The sequence below is a fragment of the Anabas testudineus genome, chromosome 5 (assembly GCF_900324465.2).
Source record: "Anabas testudineus chromosome 5, fAnaTes1.2, whole genome shotgun sequence".
In the NCBI taxonomy this organism is placed as follows: domain Eukaryota; kingdom Metazoa; phylum Chordata; class Actinopteri; order Anabantiformes; family Anabantidae; genus Anabas; species Anabas testudineus.
Window position 1 is genome coordinate 12,239,342 of NC_046614.1, and position 15,566 is coordinate 12,254,907.

The 15,566-nt window shown below is 39.5% G+C and overlaps 3 protein-coding genes across 5 annotated transcripts; 2 read left to right on the forward strand and 1 right to left on the reverse strand.

Annotated features, from left to right (window-relative positions):
- Positions 1 to 404: 404 nt before the first annotated feature.
- On the forward strand, positions 405 to 7,848 carry tatdn2 (TatD DNase domain containing 2). 3 transcript variants are annotated; one of them, XM_026347143.1, is made up of 7 exons: positions 405 to 667; positions 1,475 to 1,784; positions 2,084 to 2,437; positions 2,625 to 3,548; positions 3,680 to 3,807; positions 6,348 to 6,531; positions 6,853 to 7,848. In XM_026347143.1, exons 2-7 carry the CDS (start codon positions 1,485 to 1,487, stop codon positions 6,991 to 6,993), a joined length of 2,031 nt encoding a protein of 676 aa, XP_026202928.1. In that variant the 5' UTR covers positions 405 to 667; positions 1,475 to 1,484; the 3' UTR covers positions 6,994 to 7,848. The 3 variants fall into 3 exon arrangements, with proteins under 3 accessions (XP_026202928.1, XP_026202929.1, XP_026202930.1); XM_026347144.1 differs by having other exon boundaries at positions 2,087 to 2,437; XM_026347145.1 differs by having other exon boundaries at positions 2,144 to 2,437.
- A 746-nt stretch (positions 7,849 to 8,594) lies between these two features.
- On the reverse strand, positions 8,595 to 9,322 carry ghrl (ghrelin/obestatin prepropeptide). The gene is made up of 4 exons (XM_026349254.1): positions 9,190 to 9,322; positions 8,937 to 9,008; positions 8,738 to 8,849; positions 8,595 to 8,656 (listed from the first exon to the last, which is right to left on the reverse strand). The coding sequence occupies exons 1-4, from the start codon at positions 9,301 to 9,303 to the stop codon at positions 8,637 to 8,639; spliced, it is 318 nt and encodes a 105-aa protein (XP_026205039.1). The 5' UTR covers positions 9,304 to 9,322; the 3' UTR covers positions 8,595 to 8,636.
- A 1,476-nt stretch (positions 9,323 to 10,798) lies between these two features.
- Positions 10,799 to 14,885, forward strand: ccdc174 (coiled-coil domain containing 174). The gene is made up of 11 exons (XM_026346599.1): positions 10,799 to 10,929; positions 11,120 to 11,227; positions 11,325 to 11,425; positions 11,516 to 11,574; positions 11,665 to 11,818; positions 12,485 to 12,580; positions 12,701 to 12,837; positions 12,926 to 13,020; positions 13,193 to 13,340; positions 13,456 to 13,608; positions 14,166 to 14,885. Exons 1-11 carry the CDS (start codon positions 10,888 to 10,890, stop codon positions 14,762 to 14,764), a joined length of 1,692 nt encoding a protein of 563 aa, XP_026202384.1. The 5' UTR covers positions 10,799 to 10,887; the 3' UTR covers positions 14,765 to 14,885.
- Positions 14,886 to 15,566: the final 681 nt, after the last annotated feature.

Here is a 15,566-nt window from a genome sequence, read left to right on the forward strand (position 1 = left end):
AAAGTCTAATTTAAAGTGTTAGCGTCTGGGATCTATTTAACCCTCTGTGTTTAAATTACTTTAAACTACACAAGTTTGCTTGTAAATTAGCCCTAAAAAGTATGGAACAATGAAGGATGATTTTTATCGATTAAGGCCTTAAAGGCAATATTTGCTATTTAATGAGGTGCAGTTCTGTAATGGTCCTACAGGTGCAATAAAGTTATTTATTCCTTTAATTACCTGAAGGATTCTTCTTGCTTTTTGAGTTTCTGTATGAATCATTATATGTCTCGTCTTAGGTTAGTCTATGTGTCAACATTCACAGGTCTCTGTATCCATCAATAAACCTCTGTGAGTTATTACACTTATTATCATCATGGCTGCATGATCCTCTCTGCAGAGTCACCTGTGAGTTGGTCATCAGTAAAATCCCGTTTGTAACGTTGATCTCGCGAGAATACGCGTTGAACCTGAACTCTAAGCTTGTCACCATCTGTTCAAATCAAACTTTTTTATCCACTTTAACAACGTAAATGAAACATTTTCACATTTTGTGTTTGTTCTGAAACTTTGTGAGGAACAGATGGTTTAAGCTACCGGGTAGCGACGGGCTGACGGATAAAGAGAGCTCATTGTGACCTCCGACACAGACCGACACGTTTGTAGTGGCGCCGAACCTGCGACGGTAAAACTTGACATCTGCAGCTTCAGCTAGTTAAATAACAGTATATTAATCAACCAGCTAACCTTATGTTTGGTTATTCAGTTCAATAACTGTTGGTAGCTAGAAAACTAAGTTTTTGAGGTGCTAACATGAAATAAGTGGAAATATGTCATGCTAGCTAGCAGTTAATAGGCTAATGCTAGTGCTAGCTAGCTAGTTATTCAATCTTAGCAATGGCTTAATTTAACTAGGCTAAACAAATTCCCAGCTGGGAAAACTTCCTTTTATTATAGACCCTAAAACATTAAAGTTACGTTTTCCTTAAAAGACGACAAACATCAGCACATAAAATGAATTTACACGTCTCCAGGTGGGCTGAGCTACTAAATTTGGTGAAGTGGCGATGACAGGAGTGCAGCATACTAATTATTTTCATGTAATTTCAGTTAAACCTGATATAATACGTATATTAATAAGTCTAATATCGTATGGTGTACAAAACTCGAAATTTTAATCCATAGTCATTACGATATATACCAGTTAAAGTGCTGGCATTAGCAGATTATGCAGTACCATCACATGCAGTAACTCTTTTTAACCATGTTTCAGCACTAGATCATTACTTTAAATAACACTGTGCTGCATGAGTAAAACTTCATTCTGTAAAGTACAGCAGATTTGTTGGAGATTCACAATCCCACTCAGAAGTTATTGAGGGTTGAATTCCCCACTGTTGTGCATTGTGAATGAATATATATATATATATATATATATTCACCATCTGGGATTGTGACCCAGAAGGTTATTCCTTTTCTATTTTTTTATTAGGCTATTGAACATGGACAGCAGCAGAAAGAAGCTGACGTTTAAGTGGCTACGAACTGCCGTCACCTCACCCACACCAGTTCAGAGGAGGGATGCTGGATTGAGTACACCCTGTCACAGGAATATGTTGCCACATAAAGATTCAAACACTTTGCCCCTCAGTGACTCTCCTGGATCTGAGCGCTTCAGAGCACTAAGCCTGGACACTCCCAAGAGAAAAGCAGAGATGCTCAATGAAACAGTTTCCTCTTTAGGGAAAGTTAAGCTGAGGAAGCTTTCAAAGAAGAAATTTGAAACTTTCCTAACTTCAAAGGTAAATCTCAGTCTGCGTCATAGCCACATTTTCAGAAAAGTTGGGACATTTTCTAAAATGTAGTAAAAACTGCATTACCTCTGATTTCATTTTAATTACACTCTTTACACATCATTTGGGAAATGAGGATGCTAATTGTTGCAGTTTAGCAAGTGTAATATTTGTTTATTCTTACTGGAGAAAAGAGTTCAACAGCTCAGTCCCTGGTGACAGTTGTCTCATTCTCCTCTTCAGATGTGCACTGCAGCCAGTCTTATTTTGAACGGACAAATAACAGATTTTAGTTTTTGTCATCTAAGCAGGTAGAATCCACAGAGGCACAGATAACATCACCATCTCATTCTTTGATTTTGAAAAAGACAAAGAGGACACCTGAAGAGGGATCAAAAGCTATTTGCAGGATGGCATTGATTGCAGCCATTGGCAACAAAAATACAAGACGCAGCTCTTCTAGTATCCTCAGGGCTGACATCAATAATCGGACTTCACCACTTGCATCCACACATGGGAAGACTGATGTGCCCAGCCCATCAATAGAACCTAAGAATGAATTAAAAGGCAACTCTGTCCACAAAGATCAGTGGTCCCTCCCTCAGGTGTTTGAAGAAACAGAAGGCCAAGGTGGTAGCTGTGAGCTAAAAACAGATAGCAGGGTAAGCCAGCAAATACCTGAAAATGTTCTTGTGGTTTAGTTTAATGTTTTTTTAAGAATTTGTTTAATATCAGAAGTGCTCATAAGAAATTGACCTCCTTAAAGGATGATGACCAGAGAATACTCAAGACTGTGATGATTAACAGTTAACAGAGTATATTACTAATATGTTAAAAAATGTTTTTCAGAGTGTTGTGCTAAAAGGAGAGGGTTCACCAGAAGCTGAAGAGTGTGACACATCCCTTTGTGCTCTAGATAACATGCCAGTGTGTTTGTCTCCTTTGACGGCTCATCAGAAATGTTCTTCTAATAGAATACATCTCCAGAGTCCATCAGTAAATAACCAGCGACCTACAACTTCCCCTGTCACTTTTTTAACTAATGATGAGACCACCGGTTTCTCCCACACAGCTCCTAATGACATGGAAATGGTCTTTTCACCATCTCACAGGACAGTTTTTGTTTCATTGAAGCAGCCTCAATCACCAATTGTAGACCCTTCATGCAGAACTGAGAATGAAAGTTTTTGCTCCTCCAACATTATGGCTCCTTCATCCGATCCCTTTGCTCTGCCTCTATATTCTCATAGAGATGTGTCAAAGAATTACTCCACAACCACACGCAGGCGGTCGGACGTTGTTTCATCAATGCATTACCCTCCCTACTCCTTTACTCGTGGTGGCACTCCTAAAAGAAGATTTTCTCTGGACACAGAACACATGTGGACCAGTTTCCCCTACCTGGACAGTCAGGTTGGTTTTATAGACACACATTGCCATATAGACATGCTCTATGGAAAACTTGGCCTCAGTGGGACATTCAGCAGCTTTCGAAGACTGTTCAGCAGCAGCTTTCCTTATGAATTTCAAGGCTGTATTGCAGATTTTTGCAATCCAGGCATCATGGTGAAGGAGGCTCTGTGGGAAGGTTTGTTGGCTGAAGATATGGTATGGGGAGCATTTGGGTGCCATCCCCACTTTGCCCAAGAATACTCAAGTGTCCATGAACGTAACATACTGATGGCCATGAGACATCCAAAAGCTGTGGCGTTTGGTGAGATGGGGCTGGACTACTCCCACAAAAACTCTGCTGATGTCACCAGGCAAAAAGAGGCAAGGTCTCATTTAATTGGTTTTGAATATAGCATTTAAAGGTTGTTAGAAATGTGCTGTGTTGAATAAAATAATATGAAATAGTAATGAATCCCATGCTTTTTGTTTTGTTTCTTTGCATCTCTGTGAAGGTCTTTGAGCGTCAGCTGCGTTTGGCTGTTGCCTTGCAAAAGCCTCTATTGATCCACTGCAGGGATGCTGATGATGACCTACTGCCCATCCTGAAGAAGTGTGTCCCTAGGGAATACAAAATTCACAGGTGTGTGTGTGGAAAATGATCATCTGTCTTAATTTTCTTGAATTAGAGTACCTTTCTTTGATTTCTTAATGCCACACTGAACTCCTGGCAGTTGCCGTTTTTTGTACCAAAAACGTTCTACAAACTTTTATTACTGTTATAATAATATAGTGTTGCATTTATTTTTGGTATGTTGTATATTCTATACCATATATACTGAAAGGTTGTCTTAACTAAAATGGAACAATACAAAATATATGGTAAAGAAGAGACTTAGAAAATTTGAAACCTATGTAACCCATCATTTTGAAACCACCAGTTGAAAATGGTTTTTAATTTACTAAACACTTTCTTCCATTATGCTTGGTATTCATAACAAAACATACATTGGAACATATCCAAGCACTTGTCCTGAGACAAGTGAACATCTTCATCCGGACTTGGACTCGCACTGAAATTATTACGTGTTCCCTTTATTTTATGAGCAATATATATGAAGTTAAATATCAAAATATTCTGAATGGAATACCACAACATAGATTTTGACAGTTACTTAGATTTTTGTTTAACAATTCCAAGTAAATTAACTTTTTTCCTTTTCTATTTCCAACTAAGTCAAAATAAACTTTAGACAGATGAACTTTAAGCAGACCAGGAATGTGTTGATATGAAAATTAATTATATCATTATAATTATTGTTACATTACTATTGGAATTTGGTCATTTTCTTACAGCAGTTTAATACATACAGTGAGGGAAAAAATTATTTGAACCCCAGCTGATTTTGTAAGTTTGCCCACTAACAAAGAAATGATCAGTCTATAATTTCAATGGTAGGTGTATTTGAACAGTGAGACACAACAATGACAAAAAAAAATCCAGAAAAATGCGTTTCAAAAAGAGTTATAAATTAATTTGCATTTCCACGAAGGAAAGAAGTATTTGATCCCTTCGAAAAACGTGCTTTAGTACTTGGTGGCAAAACCTTTGTTGGCAATCACAGAGGTCAGCCGTTTCTTGTAGTTGGCCACAAGGTTTGCACACATCTCAGGGGGGATTTTGGCCCACTCCTCTTTGCAGATCCTCTCCAATGTTTGGCAACTCGAACCTTCAGCTCCCTCCACAGATTTTCTATGGGATTAAGGTCTGGAGACTGACTAGGCCACTCCATGACCTTAATATGCTTCTTCTTGAGCCAGTGATTTGTTGCCTTAGCCGTGTGTTTTGGATCATTGTCATGCTGGAGTACCCAACCACGACCCTTTTCAATGCCCTGACTGAGGGAAGGAGGTTCTCACCCAACATTTGACGGTACATGGCCCCATCCATCCTCCCTTTGATGCGGTGCAATTGTCCCGTCCCCTTGGCAGAAAAACACCCCCAAAGCATAATGTTTCCACCTCCATATTTGACAGTGGGGATGGTGTTTTTGGAGTCATAGGCAGCCTTCCTCCTCCTCCACACACAGCGAGTTGAGTTGATGCCAAAGAGCTCGATTTTGGTCTTATCTGACCACAACACTTTCACCCAGTCTTCCTCTGAATCAGTCAGATGTTCAGTGGCAAACTTCAAACGGGCCTGTAGATGGGCTTTCTTGAGCAGGGGGACCTTGCGGGCACAGCAGGATTTCAGTCCTTCACGGCGTAGTGTGTTACCAACTGTTTTTTTGGTGACTATGGTCCCAGCTGCCTTGAGATCATTGACAAGTTCCTCCCGAGTGGTTCTTGGCTGATTCCTCACCGTTCTCATTATCATTGAAACTCCACGAGGTGAGATCTTGCATGGAGCTCCAGACCAAGGGAGATTGGCAGTTAATTTATGTTTCTTCCATTTGCGAATAATTGCACCAACTGTTGTCACCTTCTCACCCAGCTGCTTGGCGATGGTCTTGTAGCCCATTCCAGCCTTGTGTAGGTCCACAATCTTGTCCCTGACATCCTTGGAAAGCTCTTTGGTCTTGGCCATGGTGAAGAGTTTGGAATCTGGATTGATTGATTGCTTCTGTGGACAGGTCTCTTTTATACAGGTAACGAGCTGAGAGGGCTGCCAATGTCAGCTTGTTACCTGTATAAGGTCCACCTGGGAGCTAGAGATCTTGCTGACGGATAGGGGATCAAATACTTATTTCCTTCATGGAAATGCAAATTAATTTATAACTCTTTTTGAAACGCATTTTTCTGGATTTTTTTTGTCATTGTTGTGTCTCACTGTTCAAATACACCTACCATTGAAATTATAGCCTGATCATTTCTTTGTTAGTGGGCAAACTTACAAAATCAGCTGGGGTTCAAATAATTTTTTCCCTCACTGTATATATATATGTGTGTGTGTGTGTGTGTGTGTGTGTGTGTGTGTGTGTGTGTGTGTGTGTGTGTGTGTGTGTGTGTGTGTGTGTGTGTGTGTGTGTGTGTGTGTGTGTGTGTGTGTGTGTGTGTGTGTGTGTGTGTGTGTGTGTGTGTGTGTGTGTGTGTGTGTGTTATCCCAGATTCTAACTTTATAGATCTACGAAGTGTTACATATTTAAACTGTGATTATTCTCTCTGTACTTGTGTGATTTCCAGGCACTGTTTTACAAACAGTTATCCGGTGATTGAGCCCTTCTTGACAGAATTCCCAAACATGTATGTGGGGTTCACAGGCCTGATCACGTACTCCAGGGCCACCGAGGCTCGAGCCGCTGTCCGCCAGATCCCTCTTAACCGCATTGTATTGGAGACGGACGCACCATATTTCCGGCCAAGACAGGTAAGTTTAAATTGGGGCAATAAAAACCTTGATGCGTGGCATGTTACTACTGAACCAGCAATATTTTGTATTGTAATTACAGTTGTTTTGGTTCATAAAGTCTGATTCATTAGCACACACCTGCGATTTCAGTGTCTCAGTCAGCTGTTGACCACTGTTGGACTAAAACTAATTTTTCTCAACACATTTGATAAACATTTGTTTTAATCCCTTTTTGTTAGCTTTTGAGACGATCAGTACTGTTGACAGCACTAGTAGCAATCATGCAGAGGGATGCATTTGAACTACACATGAATGATCTTTGTGTCTCAACACTAACAGGTGAGTAAAGACGTCTGCCGGTTTTCACATCCTGGCATGGGCATCCATACTCTGCAAGAGCTGAGCCTGCTGAAGGGAGAAGACATGGCCACTGTCCTCTCCACCATCCGAGAAAACACCATTCAACTGTATGGCATATGATTATCAGATGTTTGCGATAAGAACGTTTTATGTGGATTTTTATTTTAGATTCATCAGTCCTCTGTGTAGACATCTAGAAATATGGATGAGGCAGAAGGATTCACTAACTGAATCTGAACCAAATAAAAGGCGAAGAAGACGGATTGAAATGATGTCTAGTGGAGAAACTTTATTATTTTTCTGATAATACTTTAGGTCATTGTTCATCATAGAAATTAATTGCCAAACAGTTTTAGTGGCAATTTTTGCTGCTGTTTTGTTCTAACTTGTATGGATGTTTGTCTTGTTTGGCTGCTGTGTAGTCCACTTTGGTTTGTTACAGTTTAGATGTATTAAAATACTTTATTCTTGATTTTTTATTATTTAGTTATAGTTTGTTGAATTATTCCTTAATGCACATTAAGTGCTGATTAAAGAGCGCAACAAGATGTGAAATAAAGATGGTAAAGTATCATCTGAAATATAGCAGAGCAGACGTGCAGTGCTTTGAGCAAAACAGATTCTTTATTGAAGAAAGAAAGTGGCAGTGCGACTGGTCCATTAGCTTGCTTTAATAGTGCTGTGTTTGTCACACACATTTGGTTTGAGTGCTTTTTATTTTTAGAATGATTAGCCTGGCCTTTTCTGCTGGTTGGAGTATGAGGACTAGCTTAGATTCTCAGGATTAAATTAATGGAAGATGTATCTCGTGTGTGTATATATAAGGGTCTACAGGAGGGATGTGTTAAAACATTCGGTACATTTCCCCACTTTTCCCAGGCTTTTAATAAAAAAACAATTTTAGAGCCAGAATGTAGGTCAGGGCATGTTTTTCCATGCTTGTGTGAAGTATCTGTGTTTATTAAAGGCTGCAACGTGGAACACAGCACATGCATGTGTTTTACTGTGTGACCTAATTCCAGAGATTTCAACAAGTTTTGCACAATTTTTGATGTTTGAACTATAGTTGCAGTGTTTAGCCCTGAGAAAACAGTTTTAAAGAGAGAGACCCTGAGGATAATGTAAGGACTTGATCAAAGATTAGACAGAGAAATAATGTTCAGTTGATGCTTTTATTTTATTTGCACATACAAGAAGACAAGAACTAGTTGAACAACAGATTCTTTAGTGGTTGGATTTTATTATGCTAAACAACACTGAAGAAGAGATTTAGTAATTCATCCATTAAGACGGGAGCTTTAAAAATGCCAGACTACAAAATGTTATGAGTTATTTACCTAAAGTTGCATACATATATAAAACAATATTGAACTTCTATATTGTTTTAATTTCATATTAAACCAAATTTACAGCAATTAGGTTCCTGAATATTTCATGGTCGAGCTGAACCAGATATCTTTAGATAAGGTGATTTTGGTAAATATAACATATTGACTAACAGTTTCCTGCTTTAGTTTGTAATGATTTGGACATCAGACATTCGTCTTGTTTCATTAAATGGAACAGACTGTAACTTATTTAGCCACAACCTGAGTAACAGTGTTTTACACAATTTAAAAATAAAGAGCACAGCTAACTTTGAAAGGAACGACACCAACATGTCTACAGGCTACTTACTGTTGCTTTCATACAATAATCACAATCAAATCAAGTTTAAACTGAAAGGTACTGAGTCTCCAGACTTCACAAATTTCCCATGATTTTCAAACTTGCGATGCTCTCTCTGAAACAAAAGAAACGATATGTAAAACTGAAATTTGAAGTACACTGCTACAAAGCAGTGTTGTGTGTAAAAAGGATCAACCTGTAGTGTCTGTGTTTCCCAGCAGACGTTGGATGATCTCCTGCAGCACCATGCTGTACTTGTCGAAGTCCTCTTCTCCCACAGTGATGCCAATTTCAAAAGGGGCACTTATCTAATCAGAGGACAGTTTGTGTGGTGGGTGTATTTTAATGAATGTCATTTATAGTATTGTATTTCTTTTCTTTTTTTTTTTACTCACGGTCATGTGGTTGTCCTCGGTTGGTTGACCAGACTCGACTTGGCGTCCGACTCTGTGAGATTTTCCCTTGTGCTGTAATTGATTGAGTACAGAGATACTGTCATGCTTTTAGAAATGTGTTTTGTGTTAGTGGTTTGAATGACTGATATACTTTACGTCTACACTTAGCAAGATAGGAAAAATCAGCTTTTATATTTTCAGAAACACCACAATTTGAAAAAAAAAAAAAGATTCCAGACAAAAAGTAACTTACCTGAGGTTTTTGTGAATGGCTGAGAAAACTGGAGCCTGCACTGGCCGACTTGCACCACAAGATCAGAGAACACGCCACAAAAAACAGCACAAAGGTTTTTCTTTTCAACAACATGTTGGGAAGAAAATCTCCACTGTTTGTGCTACAACACAGAATTAAAGGTTTTAAATCTGATACTAACACCGACCTTAGTTCTGAAATGCTCTACTCTGTTTGAGAGATGCTGCTTAATGCCTTTATATACCTTTCATCCTCTTTCACTTTGGTTTAAACATACAGTAAATATAATGGTAACAGGCGCTCGTACGGTCATAACTCAGTAGTGTTAGATTGTTCTAATGTTTAAACTGATAACAAAGTAGGCATTTTTCTGTCGTGATCTGTTCACTGATGTGGTGGAGGTAATATTATTGCAGTCACAGTGATACTGATAAGTGAGATTGTTTTAGCAATATTACAAACTGGACTGTTAGTTAATGGACAAGGACACAGTACACTGAATATGGAATTAATTGTTATTAGTGTATATTCAGAGAGGAAACTCAGACTTTATGTCAACACAGCTACTGTTTGTCATGAAGGTCATTTTGTACAGATAACAGACCACTATTTTTCATTCTTTACTGTGATGTCAATTTATTATGAAATAGGAAAAATAACTATCAATCTACAAACAATAACCCACCAGGACAAAGTAAAAAAAAATGTTCTGCTTGAAGTATTCAGATACTTCAATGTGGCGATCCAAATTTTGGATCCTGTTTGCTTAAATTAGTTTTTCAAAATAAAACTGGCTAAGCATCTATATCTGCAGTTGCTATGTTGGCTGTGTCTCTCAACACAGGACAGATGGACAGGGCTGTAGAAGTGCAGGAAACCAACAGAACCATTATCTGCTCCTTTGTGCGAGAAGGAAGAGGGACACTGTGAGATCTCTACGAAACGGCCTCCAGCAGGCTACAGGTGAGCATGTTTTTGACCAAACTGTCAGAGTGAGACTAGATGAAGGTGACGTTATGGCCCGATATCCTCTAGCACAACCTGTGCTCACAGCCCAGCACCGTGCAGCTCGATTGCCAGAGAAACCAGAATTAGCATCCATATGCTGTCTAACTAAATATCAGCGCAGCTCGGCTAATGACTGGAGATTCACCAAATTATACAATGTACATTTGTAAAGTAAGACCTAAATAATTCTTTAATTGAGACCCAATGTGTGATATGATTGTTATCTTCATAGTTTTTTTAAAGCCAAATCCATACATTACACCAGGCACAGTATTACAATAAAAGCATCCAAAAACAACTTTGCAATATGAAAGTTGATTTATATACTCTGACATAGGCCTTGTTTAGGCCTATAGGTTTGTATATGTGTATGACTTTTTGTCATCTTTGAAAGTTTGTTAAATTTGAAACAGACATGTTCATTGTCAACAACAACAACATACACTCAATACTGCTCAAAATACATTGTTTACTTAGTGAAATACTTTGGTACAAGTATACAAAGCATGCAGACTACTTAGTATCTTAACTTGAGGAAAGAACTTGAGGTGGTACTTCTACTTGTATTACAGCGGCGTCGCCACTAGTCGGCGCTAAAACCATATTTCGCAGCGATAGAGACGCACGAAGAAGTCGAACTGGAGCCGAGCAGCGTCCTGGAGGTTATGGTGTCGACAGAAATTATTAAACATGGATAAAAAGAAGAAACCCTTCGAAGTGACCGCTTCATCGGTGAGTTGTGTAGCTAATAAGGTGTAAATCCTTTTTATCGACAGGTTGTTCGACTCTGTTGTGTTTAGTGAAATGCTAACAGCAGCTAACGTTAGCTAGCTTGCTTTCAAGCTAAATAGCGTTGGTAGCAGATCCAGAGTTACAGTTGTTCTACTTTATTTACATTTATTTACTGCTTTGTTTCATACAGCTAGTGGACCTTAAAGCAGAACTTTACAGGAAGCAGGAGCAATTCAAACAGGAGAAACTTGGACAAGAAAATGCTGGTGCAGGATTAAAATCAAAAGCCAAAGTCAAGGTAAATTACATTATATGCTATTTAGTGAGGTTTCTGACCTGGTTGTATAATTACAGATATGTTTAGCTAACCGTGATGTCTTCATGCTCCCGAGTAGAAACCAAATGTATGGAGCAAACAAAACGCTGGTGTCTCAGCAAGAGCTGAGAAAGATGCAGAGCAGCTGGCCGAGGAGCAGAGCAGTCTAGATACAGCAAAGTGAGCTCAACACATTATACAGTGATAACTGATGACCTATAACACAGGTGACTGAAACATCTGACTTTATCCTTTTGCCTTTTGCAACAGACGCAAGTTGGAGGAGAAGGCTAAACTCTATGAGCAGATGACAAAAGGAGACTTTCCAGGTAGATAAAGCATTAAACATACTTAAAATGGATTCAACTATTTAACAAAATGTATTCACTTTGTATTTAAATTGTCTTGTTATGTGTCAGATGAAGAGACAGAAGGATTGTTCCTGGTTGATTTCACACAGAAGATTATTGACAAACAGAGAGAAACACTTGCACACGACGAAAGAGAGGGAGATGACGAGGAAAGGGAGAGCTCGTCACCGATACCTGCTCCTCAAAACCCAGATGAGGAATGGTAACGTTGGATCAGCTGTTTTAGATTTGGTCTTATTTTGTTTCCATGTTGTTTAACTCATAAGAACCTGCTGTGACACAGATCACTTTAAATCTTTGTTTTATTTCTTTAAATTTAAACCGTGTCCTGTCCAGGCAGCGTAGTATGCAACAGTACTGGATTCCTTGTGCTGGACAGTTTAGCTTCCTCAAGTGGAGTATGTACTTTTACCCAGCAGGGCATAGTATACTCCTCTTGATGGGGTGTCACCAGCACAAAAAATGTGTTCCACATGGTCCATTTGGTTTGTTTCGTATCTCACATACATTTCCTTTTAGTAGAAACAGGTCTGGGTTCTTATGGCTTAAAAGAACATACATCGGGGTGTCCAATCCTGCTCCTCAAGACCCATTGTCCTCCTTTTTTTTCCCCCAACTATCCCTGCCCTACACATGCTGATTACCTGGTTCAGTTGTGTTCTGTCAATCAGAAACTCTCAGTGTAGGGATGGTTGAATATCTACATTCATATACATAATGTATATAAATAGCAAATGCAAGTTATATCATTATAAACAAGCACCACTTCTACCTCCCCAAAAAATTATCTCAGAACAATGTAAATGTGAATGTTTATACAATTTCAATGATGCATGAACTAGTCTTTACCTATGTTGTTTCTTTGTAGGGTGGACTATGTGGATGCTTTGGGACGATCTCGAAGATGCATGAAGAAAGACCTGCCAGATTTTAAGAAAATGGATCAAGATCTTAAGGGAAAAGGGTAAATATTTCACTCATAAGAACTCATAAATGTGCAACGCATGGTTTCATAGGGCAGGACACTAGATATTGGCCTCACACTGGTAACTTCAGCTGTACTGGATATGATTTGTCCATGTAGAAAAGCCTCATCTGACAAGACCTTACTCTCAGAGGACATGCGTCGAGAGTTGCAGAGGCAGGAGTGGGAGAGAGAGGAAGAGGAGGCAATGAAGAGGCCTGTTGGACCGATCCATTATGAGGACATCAGAGCACAAGGTTACTGTCAAAGCATTTACAACACTTTTCTGCAAACTTATTGTTGGGTAAATGTTGGGTAAAATGTAATTTTCTATGTTCATCTCAGAGGCTCGAGAGCTTGGCGTGGGATACTTTGCGTTCTCTCAGGATAAAGAGCAGCGCAGAAAGCAGAGAGAAACTCTAGACATGCTCAGAGACCAGGTGGGTTGCTGATTCGTAAGAAAATATAAAACGCAGAACAAAATGTTCCAGTTTTATTCCTTTTCCTTGTACACATTTTTGAACTACTAAAATAAGTTAAATAAAATCGGATGACTTCATTGCTGTTTTCAGTTTTTCTCAGTCTCTGTCTCTTTTACGTACAATACTCCAGACAACAGAGCAACGCACTAAGAGGGAACGACTGAAGGAGAAGAGGCAGGCCATCCTGAAGGCTCGGCTGGCTAAGGTGAGGCAGAGGAAAATGAAGAAGGCCAAGCTGGATGGCACTGAAGTAGAGGAGCAAGAGGAGGAGAATGAAGGTGAGAATCCCATTATTCTGGCATTATAAAAACAAGGTGTTTTTCTTACAAGTCATACAGAATTAAATTATTTAATAAATTTTAACGATGTATTGCTGTGAATTGTTTCTTCTAGGAGAGGAAGAGGAGGCTGAATTAATAGGAGGCCCTCCTCCACCTGAGGACTGCCCAGAGGTTAGTATAGTGAAAAAGGTGGAAGTGGAGATCCAGGAGAGGAGGGACACAAAACCAGGAGTTCCTCATGTCAGAGAATGGGACAGAGGCAAAGGTATGACTTATTTAATGGTTCTTATGTATTAATTATAATTTATTTCTAAAGTTGTTAAGAATGGTGAAGTTATGTTTAAACGAGTGGTGTGAAGTATCCACTTGACTTTCTGATCATTTTCTAGGATGTGGTTTAAGTTTACTTATGGAGACGATGCATTTATTTCCATTTAGATCTTTGAGGCAGGGTCATTGTTTGTGTTGTCACACTGTGGACACTGAAATTATTCAGACTTTTCATTAATGAGCATCAACTGTCCATTTGTCCATTTCCACTGTGATTCTTAATTTGGCATAATTTCAAGTATGAGCAACTTTAAAACAAACAGATGTAAATTTAAAAAGAAGACATGAGGGTATTAAGATTTCTACCTGATTTAGATCATCTGTGTGTTTCCCTCCACCTGATTTCCTTTATGTGGTGAAAATGAAGAATGAAGAGACATTAAAATAAAGGAAAAATGTGACAATGACAAAAAGGCTTAGCAAATATTTTATAGTATACATGATGATTATCACTGAAGCACTTTAAAACCATTGTTGTCTTGTTTCATTCAGAGTTCATGTTCAGTGAGTGGAAAAGTCGACGCCGGGACGAGCGAGAGTCAGAATTTGCACCACCTTCTGCATATTTTACTGATGAGAAGAGACAGCGACAGGGGAAGGGAAAATCTCAGGAGAATAAATTCAAAATGTCCTTCCAGTGGACAAAGGGCCCAGGAGAAATCTCTGAGAGCAAACAGGAACCACAACCCTCCTCTACAACTACTCCTTCAGCTCCTTCACCTCCTCCACCTCCTCAGCAAAAGGCTCCCCCTCCTTCACATCCCCAGACCACAACACAAGCACCACCTTCAAACTCCTCCACTGTTTCAGCTCCTATGGCTGCTCCTCCCTATATACCCCAGTATCCCCCACCTCCTCCATTTTATCCCCCGTTTCCTCCCCCACATCCTCCTCCATTCGCAGGTCCACCTAACCTGCCACCTCACTTTCCTCCACAGTACCTTAACCAGTATCCACCCCAGTATCCACCTCAGCTGCAGAGCCAGTCACAGCCTCAGCAGCCCCCCCAGCCAGCAGAGCACAGCGAGCCTCAGCAGCCCCCTCCACAAAGTCTGGATGACATGCTGACCTTCTACAGGAACTCTACCTGATAACCTGTACCTGTAGTTTATTTTGTGATTGTAAATACTGGTCCTTCCTTTATTAAGGAAATTGTTGAAACACAGTCTCAACTCTTTGGAGAATTGAATAATAAAACAACTTATAACTTAACTCGTGTACTGCCCGTGTATAGCCTCCACTTCATGAAGCATGAGTCTAATATGAAGGGTGTAGAAGGTGGTGGTTGAAACTCGTTTAAAATCTGAAGAGCCACTGAAAGCACTGTGTTTCAGTACCACAAGATGGTGGTGTACACACTCATGTTGAGAAAATCTTAAAGTGACCTCACTCATTGTCCACTGCAGTGAGTAATCAGAGAATCATCATCAGCAGGCGTTAGTGTGAAGATCATCTCAATTTATTTAATTTTAAAGTATTCACGTTTGTTTCCTAGTATCCGACATAGCTGTGGTGGGCAAGTCAAAAGATTCAATAGCCAACAAGTCTGTTTATTGTCCCAAAAGACAGAAAAGCAGCAAATCCTTAGAACTGAGAAGCAGGAACTAGAGGTTTTTTATGAGTTTTTTTTACTTGAGTCATTGATTATCAAAATATCTGATTAATTTTAGTCGGCCTCGCCTCTAACCAATGCTACATATGTTTTTTGGGGGGGTTCATCAAAAATGCCTTTTCTTCTGTGAAATAGCTGCCTGAATACCGAACTGTTAAGTTGTTTGCCACCTGTTTTACCGCTGCCTGGTACCTCAGTGCACACATGGTGTTGGTGTGGTGCATTACCTCTTCGCCCTGTCCTAACCCAGGTTCAACAAAAGGAGAAAGCCTTTCCGTGCT

Bases quoted from the DNA above. Each gene is read 5' to 3' on its own strand.
- tatdn2 (XM_026347143.1), top strand. From the start codon at position 1,485: ATGGACAGCAGCAGAAAGAAGCTGACGTTTAAGTGGCTACGAACTGCC. The intron at 2,438-2,624 runs GTAAGCCAGCAA...AATGTTTTTCAG, and splicing joins AGCTAAAAACAGATAGCAGG to AGTGTTGTGCTAAAAGGAGA. The intron at 3,549-3,679 runs GCAAGGTCTCAT...ATCTCTGTGAAG, and splicing joins ATGTCACCAGGCAAAAAGAG to GTCTTTGAGCGTCAGCTGCG.
- ghrl (XM_026349254.1), bottom strand. From the start codon at position 9,303: ATGTTGTTGAAAAGAAAAACCTTTGTGCTGTTTTTTGTGGCGTGTTCT. The intron at 9,009-9,189 runs GTAAGTTACTTT...AATCAATTACAG, and splicing joins GCCATTCACAAAAACCTCAG to CACAAGGGAAAATCTCACAG. The intron at 8,657-8,737 runs GTTGATCCTTTT...CTTTTGTTTCAG, and splicing joins GGGAAACACAGACACTACAG to AGAGAGCATCGCAAGTTTGA.
- ccdc174 (XM_026346599.1), top strand. From the start codon at position 10,888: ATGGATAAAAAGAAGAAACCCTTCGAAGTGACCGCTTCATCG. The intron at 11,426-11,515 runs GTGAGCTCAACA...CTTTTGCAACAG, and splicing joins AGCAGTCTAGATACAGCAAA to ACGCAAGTTGGAGGAGAAGG. The intron at 13,609-14,165 runs GTATGACTTATT...TGTTTCATTCAG, and splicing joins AGAATGGGACAGAGGCAAAG to AGTTCATGTTCAGTGAGTGG.